Raw genomic sequence first — 19,070 nt, forward strand, 5'->3', positions numbered from 1 at the left:
AGAGTTGTGAGGCTTTGTAAAGAATATTGGCAGGAAAATGTCCTTGTTGACATGAAACTCCGATACCACCTTTGGCAGAAATACCAGGTGAAAATACAGCTGGACATCATCCTTGTGTTAAAAAACAAAACAAACAAACAAAAAAACAATGGGGCAGTTCTGATGACAATGCTTTGATTTCAGAGACTCATCTTGCCAAAGTAATTGCTACGACAAAAGCAACTTTCCATGACAAGTGAAGGAGAGAGCAGGATACTAGGGGTTCAAAGGGAGCCCAGTGAAACTGGACAAGATTAGGTTGCGGTCCCATGGAGGGACCAGGTCCCTGACCTGCAGAAAGAGCCTCTGCAGCCTTTGAGGAATCTGACATTCATCTCATGAGAGACGACTGATCTGCTCTGCATATGCAGCTGAGAAACAGAGCTGGTCCTCAGGTATACCCTGACCGACGATAACACCAGACCTTGAAGTTTCAAATGAAGTAAGTACTCCAGAACGGAGTATAATTGCATCTGGGTCAGGGACAGGTTCCGTTTGGCCACCCAGCAGGAGAAGCATTTCCCCTTAGCCAGGAAAACAGTTCTAGTGGAAGGCTTTCTCCTTTCCAGTAAGACTTTCTGGACCTGAGAGTGGAGCACGCCTGCTCCTTGAGGCTTAGCCATGCCGCATCCATGCCATCAGTTGTAGGGAGGCGAAGTTCGGACGCAGCAGCCAACTGTGGTCCTGCAAAATCAAGTCCAGACGGTCTGGGAGCGCACAAGGGGTTGTCATCACTAGAACATGCCGAACCAGTGTTGACGGGCCATACTGGAGTATGACCCATGCTTCGTCCCTCATTTTTATGAGGAGATGTGGATGAGAGGGACTGGTGGAAAGGCAAACATAAGGACTCCTGACCAGTGCAGAAGGAATGCATTGGAAAGCAAGCCGTTGTCGACTCCTTGCAGGGAAGAGAAATAGTGACATTTCCTGTTCTGTTTGGTCGCAAATAGGTCCACCTAGAGAGTTCCCCAGCTCTTGAATATGACCTTGACTACCTCTGGGTGTAGGGACTACTCGTGGTAAGAAGAGAAGGACCTGTTGAGGTTACCTGCCAACATGTTTCTGACCCCCAGAAGATGCGAGACTTCTAGGTGGATTGTATGTTCCATGCAGAAGTCCCACAGACGGAAGGCCTCTTGGCAGAGGCTGAGGATCTCGCTTCTCCTTGCTTGTTGACATAATACATTGATGCCGTATTGTCTGTCAACACCTGTCTGTCCCTGCCTGTCTTTCATTGGCGGCCGACACCAATGATCCCAGAGATGGGTGAATGTACAAATATTCAAACCCTTTAGCGGGAACATAGTATTTTTTCCTGGCCCGCTGGGATGTAGAGGACAGGCAGGAAGGAGCTTTACATAAGGCTTTGACAAGTTTCATGACCCCTTCATGAGCTGGAAGGGCTATCCTAGAAGGGGCTGCTGCCAGCAAGGTATCAAAGAGTGCATCAGCAGGCTCCTTTAGCTCCTCCACCTGCAAGCCTAAATTTGCAGCTACACTCTTGAACAGTTCTTGGTGAACTCTGAAATCATCTAGTGGGATTGTGGTGGAGGGTCCTGCTACTGTCTCATCAGGTGATGATGATGAGGCAAGTAAGGGTGAATAGATGACTTCCGCCCCAGCCTCTTGTAGGATTACCACTGTAGCCTTCGCAGCTTGGTCTGGCTCCTCATCCAGGTCTGAGGGCAGGTGCGATACTATCATCGACCATCTCTCAGATGCTACAGAGAGTGATTGCTGCACCTGTGACCCTGGGACAGCGGGGAAATCCCCATGGGTTCCAGAACTGCTATGGTCTGAGCCATCGCACTGGTGGCCACGAGCCTAGGGTCAAGTCTGCAGGGAAACCTGCAGCTGTGGCTGGATTCACTTGTCCCCTGGGCAAGGCAATCTCCTCCCCTTCTGAGCCCAAGGAGTCCTCTCCCAGCAGCCATGGCAGTGCCAATCTCATCTCCACCTCTTGACTGTGCCAGGATGTTCAGTGTCTCTGTTCCAGGGAGCGGTACTGGGACTCCAGATCGGTACCGAGCATCTGGAAGCCGGCAATGATATTTTGGCAATTAGTAGTGGCACTCTGGAGACTGATGACATGGTTCCAGGAATCAGTGCTGAGATTCCAGTAACCGGCATTGTGACTCCAGGGACTGGTACTGGGAATCCGGCTGTTGGTGGTGGTTCTCCAGGGACCAGTGACAGGGTCCTGATGACAGATGTGGGTCTGGAGAGTGGCGTTGCAGATTGCTCCAGAGGCCCCATCGTGGGCTTGCTCTTGGATGGGCCCTTAGTTGGACACACTGGCATAGGATCCCTGTGCGGAGGTTTCTCTTCCTGAAGAGTGGGCAGCACAGAGAGAGAGTAGGTCCATAGCCGCTTGAAAGGTGAGGTGCCAGGTACCCCTACCATTCCTGGAGTCAGAGGAGAGTCCCGGACAGGCCTGGGAGGTCTAAGAGGTGAGGCCATAGCCAACCTCTGTTCTGGGGAAGACAAGCAGCCCAGCGCAAGTCTCTGCTAATCCCCCGCTCCCTGGGGCTATGTCCACTGTGGGACTAAACTACAACTATCCCTGAAACTATGAACTCTAACTTATCTAACAACTATATACACTAATGCTAAAAGGAAACCACTGGCAGTAGTGTTTGCCGTGGCAAGGGATGTTCCAGCACCATCACAGACTTCTGCTTTTTCTTATGTCTATTATATAGCAACAGGAAAGAGAATAATTTTTAAAGCTGATTAAATCCACCCACCCACAGAGCAGGAGATTCAGAAGTAAGTGTAAAATGCGAAGATGTCATTAAGAATGGTTAAAACTACATTTAAAGTTGTATCTCCCTTTAAAAATGTTAAAAATAACAAGCAGTCCTGTTGAACCTCAATGAGGAGTGCAATTCTATTTCTAAATCTAAACCCGCCCCTTACATACACACACAAAGCCACACACCTAGTATCTACTGTATGTGTGCAAGAAAGCCTTGAAATAGTCTCCACCACAAAACAAGTTTGTATGTACTTTGTATCATTCCTCTCTTCTCCCATTCAATGTGTATTCGTCTCCCCACTTCTCTCTCTCCTTGCTTGACTTTGTTTTTTGTTTTATTCCTTTTCTAGCTACCAATGATGAAAAAACTACTCTTAGAAACCATCATACCCAGAAGCCATATATTGTGGTGATCCTCCAGCAACTAACCGGGTACAGGTCCCTCATCTATTGTGTTTCTTTAGTCAGGCATAAGGGGAACAAATCTTTTACCAAGGGCATATCATGTTGGCATTGGCAACATCGCACTCCATTCTGATACATGAAAACAGATATGCTTTAGACTGAATTCTAATGGGCAGCCATAACATCATTCCTACCCTTCTCCTATACTTGTCCTTCATTGTAGATGGGTGTTTTAAATCTCGAGGTTTGTATTCCTGTCCTACCCTCTTTTGTGGGGTGGTTAAGTCCTGAGCAGGATGGTAATAGTTATGTCTGCACTTTTGTAAATTCCAGCTAACAAATCCATTTGCAGGTAGGGAGTCCACGATATACGGGATGATATGACATGCCTTTGACAATGCTAAAGCAGCAGACAAGTGACAAACTTTCTTTCTGTTGGGCAACATATGCGCAGAAGCATCCAATGCACATTAATTTTTCACTACTATTGTAGAATGAAAGTCCCCTCAAAATCAGACTGTATGAATCAGTTTCACTCTGCTGCTTACACAGCATTATGGATAACGGTTGACAATGGTAACTGCAACTGCAGCATGCATGGGAAGACAACTCAAAGGGAGCCCAAATGAAGTTAACAGGTGTCTGAAACAAACTGTCAAACAGCTGGGCAGCCGGCTGCCAGCTGTAGTCCATGTGGGATCATTCATGCAACTGACCTCAGCAGCTCAATCTCATGATCACAAAGTCTCAGACCCCAATGAGTAAACGGGAATTATTCTCCCTCTTCTCACAGGGCTTGTTCTAAGGTGGTTGGGTTTTTTGCTATTTTTTCCAGAGGGCAGGGTAGAGATGAAGAGGAGAACTCCAGAATTTTTGCTCTCATAGCTGGCTATTAGAGGAGAGGAAGTGACAATGTAACTTTCCTTCCATTTCTAGGAGTTCGGTAGAGAAAGAATGAAAAAGTTACTGCAGGAAGATTGTTCTTTGAAATTTTAGATCATACCAGATAACTCTTATGTCCATGCTCTTGCACACAAACACAACACCCTCAGTTTGAAGATTATATTGTTGATTCCAGCACAGGGATCTCAATAGCTTACGTAATGGAACACATACCTAAGTGTGCGCGCCAACTTCCTATTCCTTTGAATAGGTAAAATTCCCATATATACACAAAGTCCACCCTTTGTGGTGAACAGTATAGAAGAATGGTGATCTGCTATACCCCACACTTGAGAACTAGTAGTCTCCAGGTCTCTCAAAAAATAAAATAAAAAATAAAAAAAATCAAAGGACTAGACAGATAACAAGGACAGGTAAACGTTTTAAACAGCAGAAAGGATAAGATAATCTGTTTTAAAGCTCTTGGTGTTAAGATCAAGGCTCTTGGTGTGGATCCACGGCTAGAGACGGCGCTGATCAACTGCCCACTGCGGCACCCCCATGGCGGGTTTGCCTTTGGATATGGGTACCCTTGCTGGCTCTGGTGCAAAGGATAAATCCTGTACAGTAAGAGGCATTGGCAGGGCCATCAAGTCCCTGGCCGCCTGAAAGGCCTCAGGGATTGATGGCACCGGTAGGAGACAGGGTCTCCTTCTGCTCATGGGAGTCGGGGGTGACTCCCTCAGGGGGCTCCTGCTCCTAGGCGGTGAAGCAGACTAACTGCTCCAGGATCAGATGTTGGTCCGATGCAGGTCTTTTGCCAGACTACTTTTTCAGTACAGGAAAGTGGCCCCATTGCTTCTTCTGCCTCTTCTTCCTCACCGGCGATGATGAACAGTGCCGCAAAGACTTCAGTGCCAGCAGGACGCTCTGCACCAATGCTGATGTGCGTGGTGAAGAGTCCAAGTGGGAGGGCTCCGAGGAAGATCTGAGTGCCACCTCCATTAACAGGGCTTTCAGGTAGATATCCCTGTCCCTTTTGGTCTGTGGCAGATCCTACTCTTATCCCTCATGTGTCACTCTCCCAGACACTTCAGGCACTTATGATGAGGGTCATGAAGCACAAAGGGCTTGTGGCATTCTGTACACTGTTTGAAGCCCGGGGACCAAGGCATGCCCTGCTGCTGGGCAACCATCCTCCAAAGGGACCACTACTCTTAACCTACCACTAATCTACAAAACTAGAATAATAACTATTTACAAGACTACCTATTGAACTGAACAAAAATCCACTAGGCACTTGTGAATGCAAGAGAAGATCCATTCCAACAACTGTCCCATGTGGAAAGAAGGAACTGAGGTGGTGTAGGGCCAGTGGCACTTCATATACCACAGCAATCTTTATTGTGTCCAATGCATTAAAAACAACTGATTCACTACACCAAATAAGAGATCATTTGTGTAGATCTGTCACACACTGGCTTCAGTCAGTGATCAAGTTTTGCTGTCAAGTAAACTAGGAAAATCTGTAGAATCCTGCCTTCTCTCAAGACTTCCTGGCACAGTGAGTCTGTTTATTTAGAAGACAGTGACCTTACCGTCCACCTGAATCAGGACCATCTTGAGATTACCTAAAGCTCCTTAGGGCATTCAGAACCGCCCAGAACATTTAGGAGCAGATGATCCTGGCAGCAGTAAAATGCCTCAGCCATCTTTTAGACCAGAAAGCCTCCCTTGCTTAGAGTTATGGGACCAATGTAGTCTTTGACAGAAGGGATTTCTTTTAAGCATGTAAATCCAGGAAGTGAAGAGCTTCCTTCAGAAGGGCTCTAAAGAGCCATTTTGGAGGCAATTTAGTAGAAGAATTTCTATAAAGCAAAAATCCATATCCCAGGAATCCAGAGCCTTTTGATGTACAAGACTCTTAATATTCCTCTAACAGATAGGTCCTCTAAGGCAGGCATCACAGACTCGTTAGTCTTTCTGAAAACCTTTCAAAGACCAAGCAGTTTTTGCTGTTTGTATTTAGGTGGCTTTCCTTGTATTAAGAGAGAGGCCAAACACACTTGATTCTGGATGTATTAAGTACACCTATATCAAGACTATTTAATCTTTTTGGTCAAAGATACCTGGACAACAAACCGACGGAAATAAAGGGTGGCTTCCACTTCCTGAGTCTTTGCAGAAAGCCTCTATTTTCCTCCCAAAAGAAAAAGAGTATTTCCCATAACACGACAGATCATTATGCTTTTATTGAGCCCCTATGAAGGTCTGATGAACAATGCAGTCATAAGTGTTTTCCAAGATCATGGCCAGAGAGGAGATGCTGTTGCTACCATTTACCAACATAATGGATACCTGTGCTCAATGTCTGGCAGCCTCAATACCTTCACGTTACCTTCTTGAATTAACCTTAATTCCCTATAGAAAGGATCAAATACACAAGTCTCCTTCTACAGTTTGAACTGGCATATGTGACAGATGAAGGGTGGTATACCCTATTGTCTGACAATATACCAGCATATGAAGTCAGGAGTGTGGCTGGCCAATGTTGCCTCTGGTCACTGCAGCATTCACCACCAGGCTCTCTTATGGAAGTATAGCTGATTGATTTCTAAGTAGAAGATACTTCCATCTGTACCTTTGATACAACCAGATCAATGGATGGTGCCTGATGGTATGGGTCATCCATACTACCTTTCATCCCCAAAGTGTTATGTACTATATCAGCACTAGGGCCAGGGAGCATAAAGGCTGCCAGAGCACACATCAGTGTACACTATACACTGATGTCTCAACTCTTACTCAGTGTTTGTCTTGACTGTGCTTTGAGTTAGCACTTAGCGCTCACAAAGTTAAAATCTCACGACTATCACTAATATCAGGATATAGCTTTGGTCAGCACAAAACTTTTGACACAAGATGGCTGAATGAAAGACATTAAGCTGATCATTATTTCCTTCTAGCTCCTCTGACTGAAGACTGTCTTCTTGGCACCAGCATAAATGGACTTGAGATAGCCAAAAGCTTCAGTCACTATTTAGGACCGAATCAGCTACAGACCAGATGTTAAACGGGCCTTTCTCAATATTATTCCAGTTTGGGACTTTGGTAACCTTTACCTTCAACTTAAGATTCCAACCTGAATTGTTCAAGGCTGAAACTGTTAACTTCAGGAAATGGAAAAAGAAACTAGAACAGCTTTCAGGTACTCTGGAACTTTACTTTCTGCAGTGATATCTGTGTTCAAATCTCAGAGCAGCAGATATGCATATGAACAGGCACAGGTATATCTTCATTTTAAAATCCTCTAGTTTGTTCTCTCCATAACAACAAGACACCAATAATTAATTAAAATGTCATTAAAAATGGAAAACAATTAAAAATTAAACAACCTCCGTTTTTAAAATAAACCTATTTGCCAATTTCAAATTTAATTTAATTTGAAATTGGCAATCTATTAAAATCACTTAAGTTAAATACAAAAAAAATTAAAGCAGTACTAGGGATGTAAATATTGGTTAAAAAAGTAACTGTTTAAACTGTTAAAATTATAGTGTTTACCCATTTAACCAATATAATTTAGTATCGCCCCTCCCCAACTTGCCCCCTTCACTCAGCCCCCAGGTAGTGCCCCCAGCCCAGCTCTACAGGGGACCTCCCTATCTCAAATCCATGGTCCCCAGTGTTTGGCAGCAGGGCACTCCACAGCGCCTGCACTGGAGCCTCAACCTCCCCAGGTGGCAACAGCAGTGCGGCCGCCTCTACCAGGGCCCAATGTCATCACCATGGAGATGGAGAGCCCACACTTCTGATTAACCCCCATGAGCTGCTGGTTAACAGATAAGTATTATTTAGTCTAAACGGTAAGACTAACACTTAACAGTTAACCATTTAGTATTTTACATCCCTAAGCAGCACATGTTTGCTGACAAGTTTTAAAGAAAGTCAGACCACTGAAGTGGTGGAAGTCACTGACTAAGCACCTGGAACCAGAGTTTGAAGTCCTACACCCAGCTTTAGACAGTAACTGTTTCTCCTGCAGGTGCAGAGATAATCTTTTCTTCATTTCAATTTATTCAACTAGTTCATTAAAAGTTAAGTAACCAACTGGGAACTGAAAAAGGCAAGAAAGATTTTAAAAGGAAAATGAGCTATGAATGAAAAGTAGTTCTAGGATGAGATCTTCAAGACTTTAGAATTTAGTAGGACAGGGTGACCAGAAAAATCTATTTAATTCACTAACTACAGGTAATAAATTAAACAAATGAAGAATTAGATTTAAATGCAAAACATGAGGCAGAACCAATATACCTAGACCATCCCTGACAGATGTGTGTTTGTCTAATCTGTTCTTCAAAAAACTCCAACGAAAGGGATTCCACAACCTCCCTTGGTAACCTATTTCAGTGCTTAACCAACCTTATAGTTAGAAAGTTTTCCCTAATATCTAACCTAAATCACTCTTTCTGCAGATTAAGCCAATTCCTTCTTGGCCTTCCTTGAGTGGACATGGAGAACAAATGATCACTGCCTCTTGTAACAGACCTTGACAAAAGAAGACTGGGGGGAGACCTCACAAGTCTTCAGATCTGTTAAGATTAAACATCCCTAGTTCTGTTTTGTTTTTCAACCTTTCCTCATAGGTCATGTTTTCTAAATCTAATTTTTGTTGCTCTTCTCTGGACTCTCTCCAATTTGTCCACATCTAAAGCGTGGCACCCAACACCAGGCAACTTACTCCAACTGAGGCCTCACCAGTGCAGAATACAGCAGGACAATCCCCTCCTTTGTCTTACATATGGCATTCCTGTTAACATAACCCAGATTTATACTCCCCCCCCCCCCATAGTTGTTTCACATTCAATTTGTGGTCCACTTTAATCCCCAGGCCCTTTTCTACTTCCCCAGGTCCTAAATTACTTAGTCGCCCAACTACAAAATGGGGTTTGATGTTTTTTTCCTGTCATACTTCACACTTATCATTGAATCGCATCTTATTGATTTCAGATCAATTCTCCAATTAATCAAGGTCATTTAGAATTCTAATCTTGTCCTCCAAAGTGCTTGCAACCTCCTCCCCCAGCATGCCAGCTACAAGTTTTATAAGCATACTCTCTCTCCCTAATCCATTAACTAAGTCATTAATGAAAACAGTGAATAGTACCAGAACCAGGACAGACCCCTGTGGGACCCCACTAGATACGTCTTCCCAGTTTGACAGTAAGCCACTGATGACAACTCTTCAGGTATGGTTTCTTCAACTACTTGGGCGCTAGCCTTATAGCAATTTCATCTAGACCCCAATTCCCTAGTTTGCTTATGAGAATGTCACGTAGAACTGTGTCAAAAGCTTTACATAAAAACTCTCTCTATTTTGGCTGGTTTCCTTCCCCCTTGTTGTTAATGTTAATTGGGATAAGCATGTGGTCACAATTAACCTTTTTCAGTGAAGACTGAAGTAAAATAGGCATTAGACACCTTAGCCTTCTTGGTGTCAGCCATTATTAGATCTCCTTTCTTAGCCAAGTAGTGGACCTACACTTTCCCTAGTCTCTCTCTTGCTTCTAATGTATTTACAGAATCTCTTCTTACTACCTTTTGTGTCCATTGCTAGGTGCAACTTATTTTGTTCTTTAATCTTTCTGATTTTGTCCCTACATGCTTGTGCCATTCTTTTGAACACATTTTAGCAATTTGTCCATATTTCCTTTATTCGCAGGTTCACACCCGTCATTAAGGAGCTCCTGGTGCGGTTACATAGGAAGAGGCCAATTCTTCCTATCTCTTTTTTTTTTGCATCGAGATATTAAAGGCACAACAACAAACTACTGTCTCCTTCAGAAACTGCCAGCTCTTTTGAACTCTGTTTTCCCTTAGATTTTCTTCTCATGGGAGCTTACCTATCAATTATCCTGCTGCTTAGCAAATAGTACCAAATTATACCCATGAGAATCAATCTCTCTTTAGAAAAATATGTAAAAAGTACAAATGAAAAAAGATGAAAATCAAGGTTTCCTGCCTGCTGGTTTAAAAAAAAAAAAAAATCACAATTCACCCATGTGATCATTCTTGTAACATCCCCATGCATACTCTCAGTGTCCATCAGAAATCAAGAGGTGCACAGGCATTCAGTGCCATGTAACCCCCATTCTCTGTTCTACACTTCTACCAGGAGTGAGTTACACTAATCTGGTGGCACACATCACCAGGTCCCACAAGGTTAACTAACGGTATTATCCCAGAGGGAATCCCTAGGATAAGGATATTAACATCTGGTAAGTTTTTCATAGTTTGTCTGGAGTAAGTAAAGAGGCCAAGTGTAGGATGTGCCTAGCTAGCTCATTGCTGAGCCCAAACTCAACCTTTATCCTAGTCAAGATAAAACCTGACAATTTTCTCCTTCACACACAACACTTCTTTACTCTTTACTGTTTCCACATGTCCAGGAATGGTATAATTCTGAGACCTCTCACAAGAACTTGATGGGGTGGGGGCATTGCTCAAAAGGGACTAAGTTAAGGTTGCATGGAGACACTACTATAACTCTATTGTCAATTTTCAGAGCTATACATTTAGCCACCCTTCCAAGTGCTGGAAAGGTATGAGGCAGTAATAGGCAATCATGATTCTGTTCTAGGAAAGTCCTTAGGCAGTTAAATTCCCTTGTTTTTTTTGAGAAAAATTACACCTGCCTTAGTGTCAAAACTAAGGAGGCACTCATGGACATACCTCTTGGCCACTCAGCTACCAGCTCTACCCTTTCTATGTCTCTGTAAATTAGATAGAGGCATGGAGAGAAGAGAGTAATGGAATTGTGAGGAATGCATGTGCCAGCTTGAGACAGGATGGGGAGGAAAGAGAGAGGAGCTCCAGAGATCCTGCCCCAAATTTGGGCCTAGTTTATTGGGAAAGGGGCTCTGTATAGCCCTCTGCAGCATAAGAGACTCACAGAAAATTGATATAGTAATACCCCATGGAGATGAAGACAGCCTGCAAAAACAGTTCTGAGAGGGGTGGCCTACTCCATTAATCTCAATTGGTGTTCTCAGTACTCTCCCCCAGTCTCAGCACTGTGCACCTGTGCATTTCTGTTTCCAGCATCATGTCTACTGCTGCCTGGCAGGAGTTCAATGATTCTATTTTATAAGTTCTTATACCAGGCTCATCATCACAGTATTGAGCACCTTTCGCTAGTGCACTAAGCAATGTGGGTAACATCTGAGTGAGTGGTTGTTCGCTAATCCTCCTGCCATCCCCCCGGAGAAGTATGATTAGGGGAGTGTTTTGTTCACATGTACAAATAATTTCCTCTGGTGCACATTCCCTATATGTACCTGTTTATTTAGAGAGATCAAATCCAACTTTTTAAATACTGCTTTTCCAACCCAGAACTTGTTGCTGGAACTAGCTGAGGTTGAATCTGAGCAGGTAAACTATTTGGTACAGAGCAGTGTCATTGTTTTAATCAGATATGCACACATGAGTTAGAAGAACAGTCCAAGTCCATTCATAAGCCCTTTTTTCACCCTGAGAACTACATCTCTGGGCCTGAATCAAATCATCCAAATTTGCACAACTAAACCTTGTTTTGGACCACAATGAAGCATACCAATTTTCAAGACAACTGAATATGTATATGGGTTTTAGAGCACTTTGAAACATCAGCTCTTGATATGGAAGCTTGGCTCAACCTTAACCATAATGCACCATGAGCTGCCTTCCATGCTGCTTTGGACCAGACTCAAGCAGCATAAAGGGAACAGAAGCCACCCTAAAGTCCCTTGCTGGGTTTACCCCAAAGAAGATGTGGCAGTAGTTCCAGCAGGGGAAGAGTAGGGGCATGTTAAGGGCAACGAAAAATTAAGTGCATTGCACTGCAGCTATTTTCAGCTGAAACACGGCATCCATGCTGCTGCAGCTGGTGTAAGTTAGAGCAGCCCTCTGGCTGTTCTAAGCTGGGTTGGGGCACAGGATGAAGGAATTACAACTGGTTGAGGACTCTCAGCTCTAACTCCTTCCCTCTTCTGAACTATCCTAGGTGTCTCTACGGGCACTCTCCTATGCTTACAGAGGCAGTTGATTTATTATGCTCTCACAGGCCTAAACAGGGAAGTAAAGGAGTAACCGCAGGCACACTGGTCCCTCTGCTGCAAAACAGCATACAGCTACCATGGAAACTGCTGGGAAGGGATGGGGCAGCAGCTGCTCAGAGCACTCTTGGCTCATATCATGCAGCAGGTATAACAAGGTGTAACGTATTATGCAGCCTTGTAACAAGGCTAATTCAAAAACATTTCTCTTTTAAAGAGCCAAGGTTCAGCTCAGGGAACATTTTCAACTCACAACCTAGTACAAATATTGTTAACAGTTGCCTTGAGGACCACAAGCAGCCATGAGTGTGCTACAGGTTTGACCACCACTGACCTATTAATCCTTTGAGCTGGTGAAAGAAATAGTGGATGAAGGAGAAACAGCTGAAGTTTGTGTGGACTTTCCTGAAAACTATTTGATGAAATTTCTCACAAAAAACTCTTACAGGAAGCTAAGCACTCATTGGGGTAAGAAGCAACATGCTAAAATGAACTGGAAACTGGCTGGGAGAAAAACAAGCAGGATAAGTAGATGGTTTGTTTTCAACATGGCAAAAAATTAATTGCAATATTCAACCTTGGAGCATCCTACGACTGGTATTGTTTAAAATATTTATTGATTATCTAAAAGGAGGGGTGAACAAAGAGGTTGAAAAATGTGACAATTATTTTGGTTTGTGCCGCTAAGACTAGGGAAGGCTTTAGACTTAGAAGGGCTGAATGAGTGGGTAGTATAATGGCAGATTAAATTTAATATTTTTCCAATGCATGTTACCTCACATTTATGGAGTAATTTGAAATCTCAAACTACCTACTTGGGGCAGTGGGAAAGAAGACAGACATTCTTGTGGGCAGCTCAAATGAAAACCACCTGTTTGTTATGCAGCAGCAGTTGATAAAGCAAACAAAATATATACATGAAAATGTGATGGAAGATACTGAAAACTGTTATGCCAAGAAATACTTTGAATAAAACCCACTCTTACCTCCTCCAGTAATATGGGTTTTATTGCTCTTTCCGGAAAAATCATTTAGAGCAAACTCTTTGCTGGTTACTAGCTGGGAACTTTGACACAGAGTCCACTCTCATTTTGAGTGAAGTCAGTAAGCATCTGGGTCACTCAAGTCCCCCAATGGTGACACTACAAAAGCAAACTCAGCAAGATCTGAGAATCAATAAAAAAAGTGTGCTTCCTGAATTCCCTAATATTTTAATCAAGCAATGTTGTCAGTTATCCCTCATTCAGGCAATACAAGAGGAATGAAAGTTACCCACAAATGCTCCGCTACAGACACCTCAACATGTGGAGAATAAGTCCACAACAGCACAGATCCAACATAAAATGGTTCCTACACACTCTGGTGCAGTCCCCTGAACAGAGGACAGGTTGGAGCAGGGAAAGGAATAGTTTGAGCATGCTGTGCTGCAGTTATTCCCACCTGGCATACAGTTGCTTAGGGACCATTACTAGTTGAAACAAATTGGAGCTGCCATGATCTGGGCAGACAATTGGAGACCTATAACTCACCGAGTCTCAGTTTCTTCTTCTCTTTTCTTAGGCTCCCCAGCTGACTGCATGGGGAAGAAGCAGCTCTCCTTTGTTAGTCAATCCTCTAAATTTAGGCAGAGTCAGTCAAGTTCCTATCGTGTTCACCTTGAAGCATCCACAGCTCAACAAGGAAGTCGACAAAGCAACTCTCCTTCCTCTCATGTAATACAGCAGGAAGCCAGCTGGGGACCTACTATGCAGCTACTCAGAGCACTCCTGGCTCACATCACAACTACTCCTTAAGAAAACATGGGAGGCGGCTGGAAGTGATCCCCAACACCATCAGCCCATACCAATAGGACAAAACATTCACCACACTGCAAATGGAGCTCATTTCCAATTCATAATAAAAGTGAAATGTCTCTTCAAGGGCCACAAGTTGACCACCACTGGTGTGAAATCGCAATGCAATTTCTCCTTACACCGAACAAAGATGATCATTCAAAAGATAATCGCTAGCAGATGCAAATTTACAGACATTAACCTTCCCACCACAGAAGGACTTCTGACCAAGGCAATTAAATTCAGTTATTTTCAAGATAAAAGGCAACTGCTGATTTTAAAACATAGTACAGATTAAGTTACAGATGGTGCAGATAGCTGAAATGTGCTAGACAAGAGAAGATATAAATGTTTAATTGTATGAGCAAAATAAAAAAAACATTTGAAGATGTTTTCCCCAGTTGATGTTACACTGTGCGATTTATTTGATAACTAGCTCTTAATAAAGTGGATTACTGGAAGTAGGTTTTCACCAACGTGAACTATAAATTTTAATACTTTTTGTCTACATGTATTCTGGCAATAGTCTGCATCTACACACAAAACAGACATTAAACCTTTTTTGCTAATAGAACAGAGTAAGCATGTTTACATTAGATAAGACTCACTGCAACATAGTAAGTTATTTGCAATTCATTTGGTCTACTGATTTATAAGTTGATGCAGGATCTTATCCAATTCATGTTTGTAGAAGTGAGGTTATCCTAGAATGGATAAAGTTTAACACCTGAATAATCCAATATATTAGTGGAATAAAAATTTACCTGGTTCTTCCTTAATAAACTGCAAATCTTCTTCTGGGTATGGGACTGACGGCTGCATCACGGAGCAATCTTCTAAGTTCTCTTCATTATTAGGTGGTATATTATAAATAAATCTCTTTGTAGTTTGGTTTTTCCTTCTTGCTTTTCCTGGTTCTTGAACTGATTGTCCCTGTGAGCCCATGTCATTCCACACAAAAACTTTTCCTTCACCTTGAGATTCATTTTCAGCCATTTCAGGTGAGCTGTCCTGGACCCAACTACAGTCATTCATTTGATAGTTTTCAATTTGGCCCTCATCAATACAGTAACCATCATTTTCAGTTTTTATACTACTTGCCAAGTTAGTAAGATTCCGTGTTGCCCAGAAACTAGCGACTTTCTGATCCCTTGATGAAGGCAGACCATCTCTACTAACAGATCTTCTGTTATAATCCACTACTACAGCCTCTGGAGCTTCTGATTTAATGCTTATATTTAAGGCATCTTTAATGAAATTGCGGCAGGACTGAACAACCTCAGTCATTTGAAGATAGCTGGCCACTGACATCACTTCAATGGCATTTTGGCTCGTAAGCACAAGGTTACCAGAATATAAGAAGTCCAATATGACAGAAAAACCTTGAACAGCAACAACATCTAAATAGGTAACAGTGGTTTGGTTACGGCTTTCTTTGTTTGTAAAGCAGTATAGAGTCTTAAAGAAACGGCTGCCTGCAACCAGGATGTTCTTGTGAGCTCTGAAGACCCTCCCACTCACCACAATATTGACATCACAAAGAATGCCTTTCTTCCTCTGTTCATTTAGTTCTTGCAGCAGCTGATAGCAATAGGAGTTCTCATTTGGCCTACTGTTGTAGTCGCAGTACCCCTCATTAGTTAATTCTGATGGTATTTCTGACTCCTGCAATTAAGAGAAAACAAAGTTAGCTGTCAGTTAATTTCCTTCTTAGTTTTCCCAATGCTGCCAATAGGATATGAAAATATACTTAAGTTAAATATGTAATACAGAGGAAAATGGGGTTTTTAACGTTTGTTTCTTTCTGTCATAAAGGCAGTGTGAAATACAGAAATTTCCAAAAAGTTTCCTTGAGTATTAGAAACTCAGATCTCATCTACCCCTTTTTTCCTAAAACTGTGAAAAACAATTAGTAGAATTGGACTAAGTACCATAGAAGTTAAATGTAAGCCACTGAAGGAAAGATTTTTAGTTAGGATGTTTAAAATGTTTGTTTTTGTTAACACCAGTGCCTGAACTAGAAGTTAGAAGATTTTTCCATTAAAGATTCAACCACCAAGCTGTTCAGATAAGGGTTAAGAAAACTCCCTCACACCAATTCTCTGGTCTTTCATAGAGATCTCAAATAAAAATGTGGGGACAAGACTAACGAATTCTCAATACATCCTTCTTCCCGCCTTCTCCAGCCTTTTACATTCTATAAATGAAAGCAAAATTAATACAAATGCCACACTGCCTCCTTTGCAGATAAACTATATTCTAATGAAAAATTATACAAATTGGTGCACTAATGGACATATTTTTTACTTCTAAAAGGTATTTTAACAAGTACTTAATTTTCAACTGCACTGTGGCAGCCTTCACCATTGTACATTAGTTCAGCAAAACAAGTGGAGAGAGTACTGAAGGTGATTACTGCAAGTGTTAAAATACCACAAAAGCTTGAATTACATTACTGAACTAGAAAGTATCCTGAAAAGGTGTTCCATAAAGATTTGTCATTATAGAAGTGTTTAAATGTGTAACAAGTGTTAACCAGGGAATTACTACATGCTTTGCATTGATATAATATTTTTCATCAGGGTATCTCAAAGTGGCTTGTAAATATTAATGAAGAGAAAGAATAATGACAAAGAAGCACCAGGCAGTGAAGTATTACTACTACAGGTTCATGCAGAAACCATGTGGAAACCAGTAAGTAACAGACAGGAGAGTTTTGAGCTGAATTTTAAAAAGGGAGGGTAAAGTCAGATGACTTGGTGCCAGCAGCAAAAAAAAATATTCTCTGAACAAGGAGGACTGGAAAGAAAATTGGAAAGGGCAGGGTTGGTAGACTGGGATATTCAGGGTGGCCCTAATTTAGATGGGCATTGCCATGAAGAGTACTAAGGAGGCAACAGCAGTTTTGTAGCAGATCAGTCAGAGGTGATCTTTCAGGACATGGTTGATACAATTCTATTTCTATTTATCAGTTAGAAAAGGGCCACAGGTGTTTCAGAACCAGCTGGACTCAGGACAAGTGACTTAGTATGCCACAGGCTAGAATTTCAGTAATCAAAGTGTGAAGAGAAAAACATGCCCAGCATAATTAACAGATTTTAATGCCTGAGGGACTAATTACATCATCTAGTCTGACCTATGTAACACATGCCAAAGAATTTCACCCAGTTATCCCTGCATTGAACTCTACAACAACTTGTTTTAGTCAAACATATCTTCAAATCAAAACTGATGCCTTTCTGGATGACATCAAGAGATGGTTATGGTGTAAACCGACAATAAAAGAAATCACTTTCCACAACACTCCAATAACTTGCATATTTAGTCAGTGGGTCTCAACCTCTCTTAAGGTAGCAGCTATTACCCCAGTGGGACAGAAACGGAAGAAAGATTGCTCCGCAGCAGCCGTCAGGACTCTCAGTATCTCCCTATCGTGTGTAGCATTCAACCAGCTCTAAATTTTTCTAAATCACGCCCTCCTTGCAGCTGACCTCGTGCAAGATGTGCAAAGAAAAGCAGAGCAGTCAAATATGGATGTGATAACCACAGATGGATGTTCTCTTTTGTTTTCCCAACCCTGTCACATAGCTCCCAAACTCTACATGTTGCACACCACCAATATAAAACGCCACCACCTATAGTACCACCAATGTATGAAAACCGTCTTAAAACCGAAGTGTTGTTAAAGCACATTGTATTAATAGTATGGCTATGTATATAAAAAGCTATAGTCTTGCATGTGGGAGAGAGTTGGGGTGGGGGTGGCTGCTGCACCGTTTGGGGCAGGAATGGCTCCTGGACAGGGCGCTAGGCCCATGTGGGAAAGGGCCAGGGCCAGGAGGGAGCAGCCACTGTGCTGCTTGGGGGGTGGGGCCGGCATGGGAGCGGCTCCTGGCCAACCACTGTGAGTGTGTTTGGGGGAGAGAGGAGACACAGGACGATGACAGTTGGGCCACCTGCATGGCCGAGTGCCACTAGAGGCTCTGAGGCCAGCTCCCCAGCAACACAGATATTGGTGGAACCGGGCCCACATTCTTGTACATTGGTGGAGCCCGGGCACCACGGGCCTATAGAACTCACCGCCTATGGTCAAGATAGAGTGAAATGATTTTAAAAAAAGAATTCTGCAGTCTTAACTAGTCAGTGGGAGGTGGCCTGTGTACCACAGATGGTACATGCACCACAGTTTGGGAACCTTAGAACACCCTTGCTACATCCACTCAATAATATCTTAAAACCTTCTATCACAGCACCCTGTATTCCCCACCCAGAGTACCCCACGTTTTGCAGCAACTAAGTCCTCAAAGAATTTTGGGACTGGAGTTACAGCAATGAGACAGTGGCTGGTTTTGAAGACATAGGTAGACAGACGCCTTGCGCCAGATACAACAAGAACAAAAATAACTGAGGGTGAAAACACTTTAGGATTCTTGATAAACATACCGGGTTACTAGACATTTAGAGTGCTCACTCAAACCTTAAAGCTGATACCATAGTAGAAGTTCATTATTTGAGAAGACTGTGGCAAGTTCTAAACAGAGCATAAGTGAGCTTCACAGTTAAATTGCACCATGAATAGAAAAAGGCTGGGTATTTAATTGGGAAGGGTGAAAGCTTAAACTCAAATTGAGCCACAACCAGTTAATAGAGGATTTAAAACAAGACTTACATAACTTAAATCAGCTTAAAATGGTCTGAAGAAAACTTGCAAGATTGTGTGTATGTCATATACGAAGAGCTGAAATGTTTGTTATGAAGACAAAATGTGATGACTGAGTGAAAATAAAAAAGTAGTGCCTGGCAAAAACTAAGCAGCTTGAGCATTTATTAAACGGATGCTTGAATGATGACTAAAGGGACATTCATTTTAAAGCCAACATTAGGTACTGTAAAATTAATTTCTGCAAACTCCTAAAATTGCCAAATTTTCATGATTTTTGACATACCAAGTTTTTTTGCTTGTATGCAGTCTAGTGTTTACAACCCAAATGTTATGTTTAAAGAGGAACTGAAAGTCAGACAGTTTGATCTTGATTCACAAAACCACTGAGGCACCTA

At 42.5% G+C, this 19,070-nt stretch overlaps 1 protein-coding gene across 2 annotated transcripts in view; it reads right to left on the reverse strand.

The window, feature by feature from the left end:
• Nucleotides 1–19,070, reverse strand: part of ZBTB10 (zinc finger and BTB domain containing 10) — a 39,441-nt gene that overhangs the window by 12,403 nt on the left and 7,968 nt on the right. For both annotated transcript variants that reach the window (XM_067553572.1, XM_067553571.1), the window contains exon 2: nt 14,777–15,677. In XM_067553572.1, coding sequence (XP_067409673.1) covers nt 14,777–15,677 — 901 coding nt within the window. The remainder of the gene's footprint in view (nt 1–14,776; nt 15,678–19,070) is intronic.

This window comes from Emydura macquarii, unplaced genomic scaffold (genome assembly GCF_026122565.2).
Source record: "Emydura macquarii macquarii isolate MOO-44397 ecotype Brisbane River unplaced genomic scaffold, CSIRO-AGI_Emac_v2 contig_1477, whole genome shotgun sequence".
Classification (NCBI taxonomy): domain Eukaryota; kingdom Metazoa; phylum Chordata; order Testudines; family Chelidae; genus Emydura; species Emydura macquarii.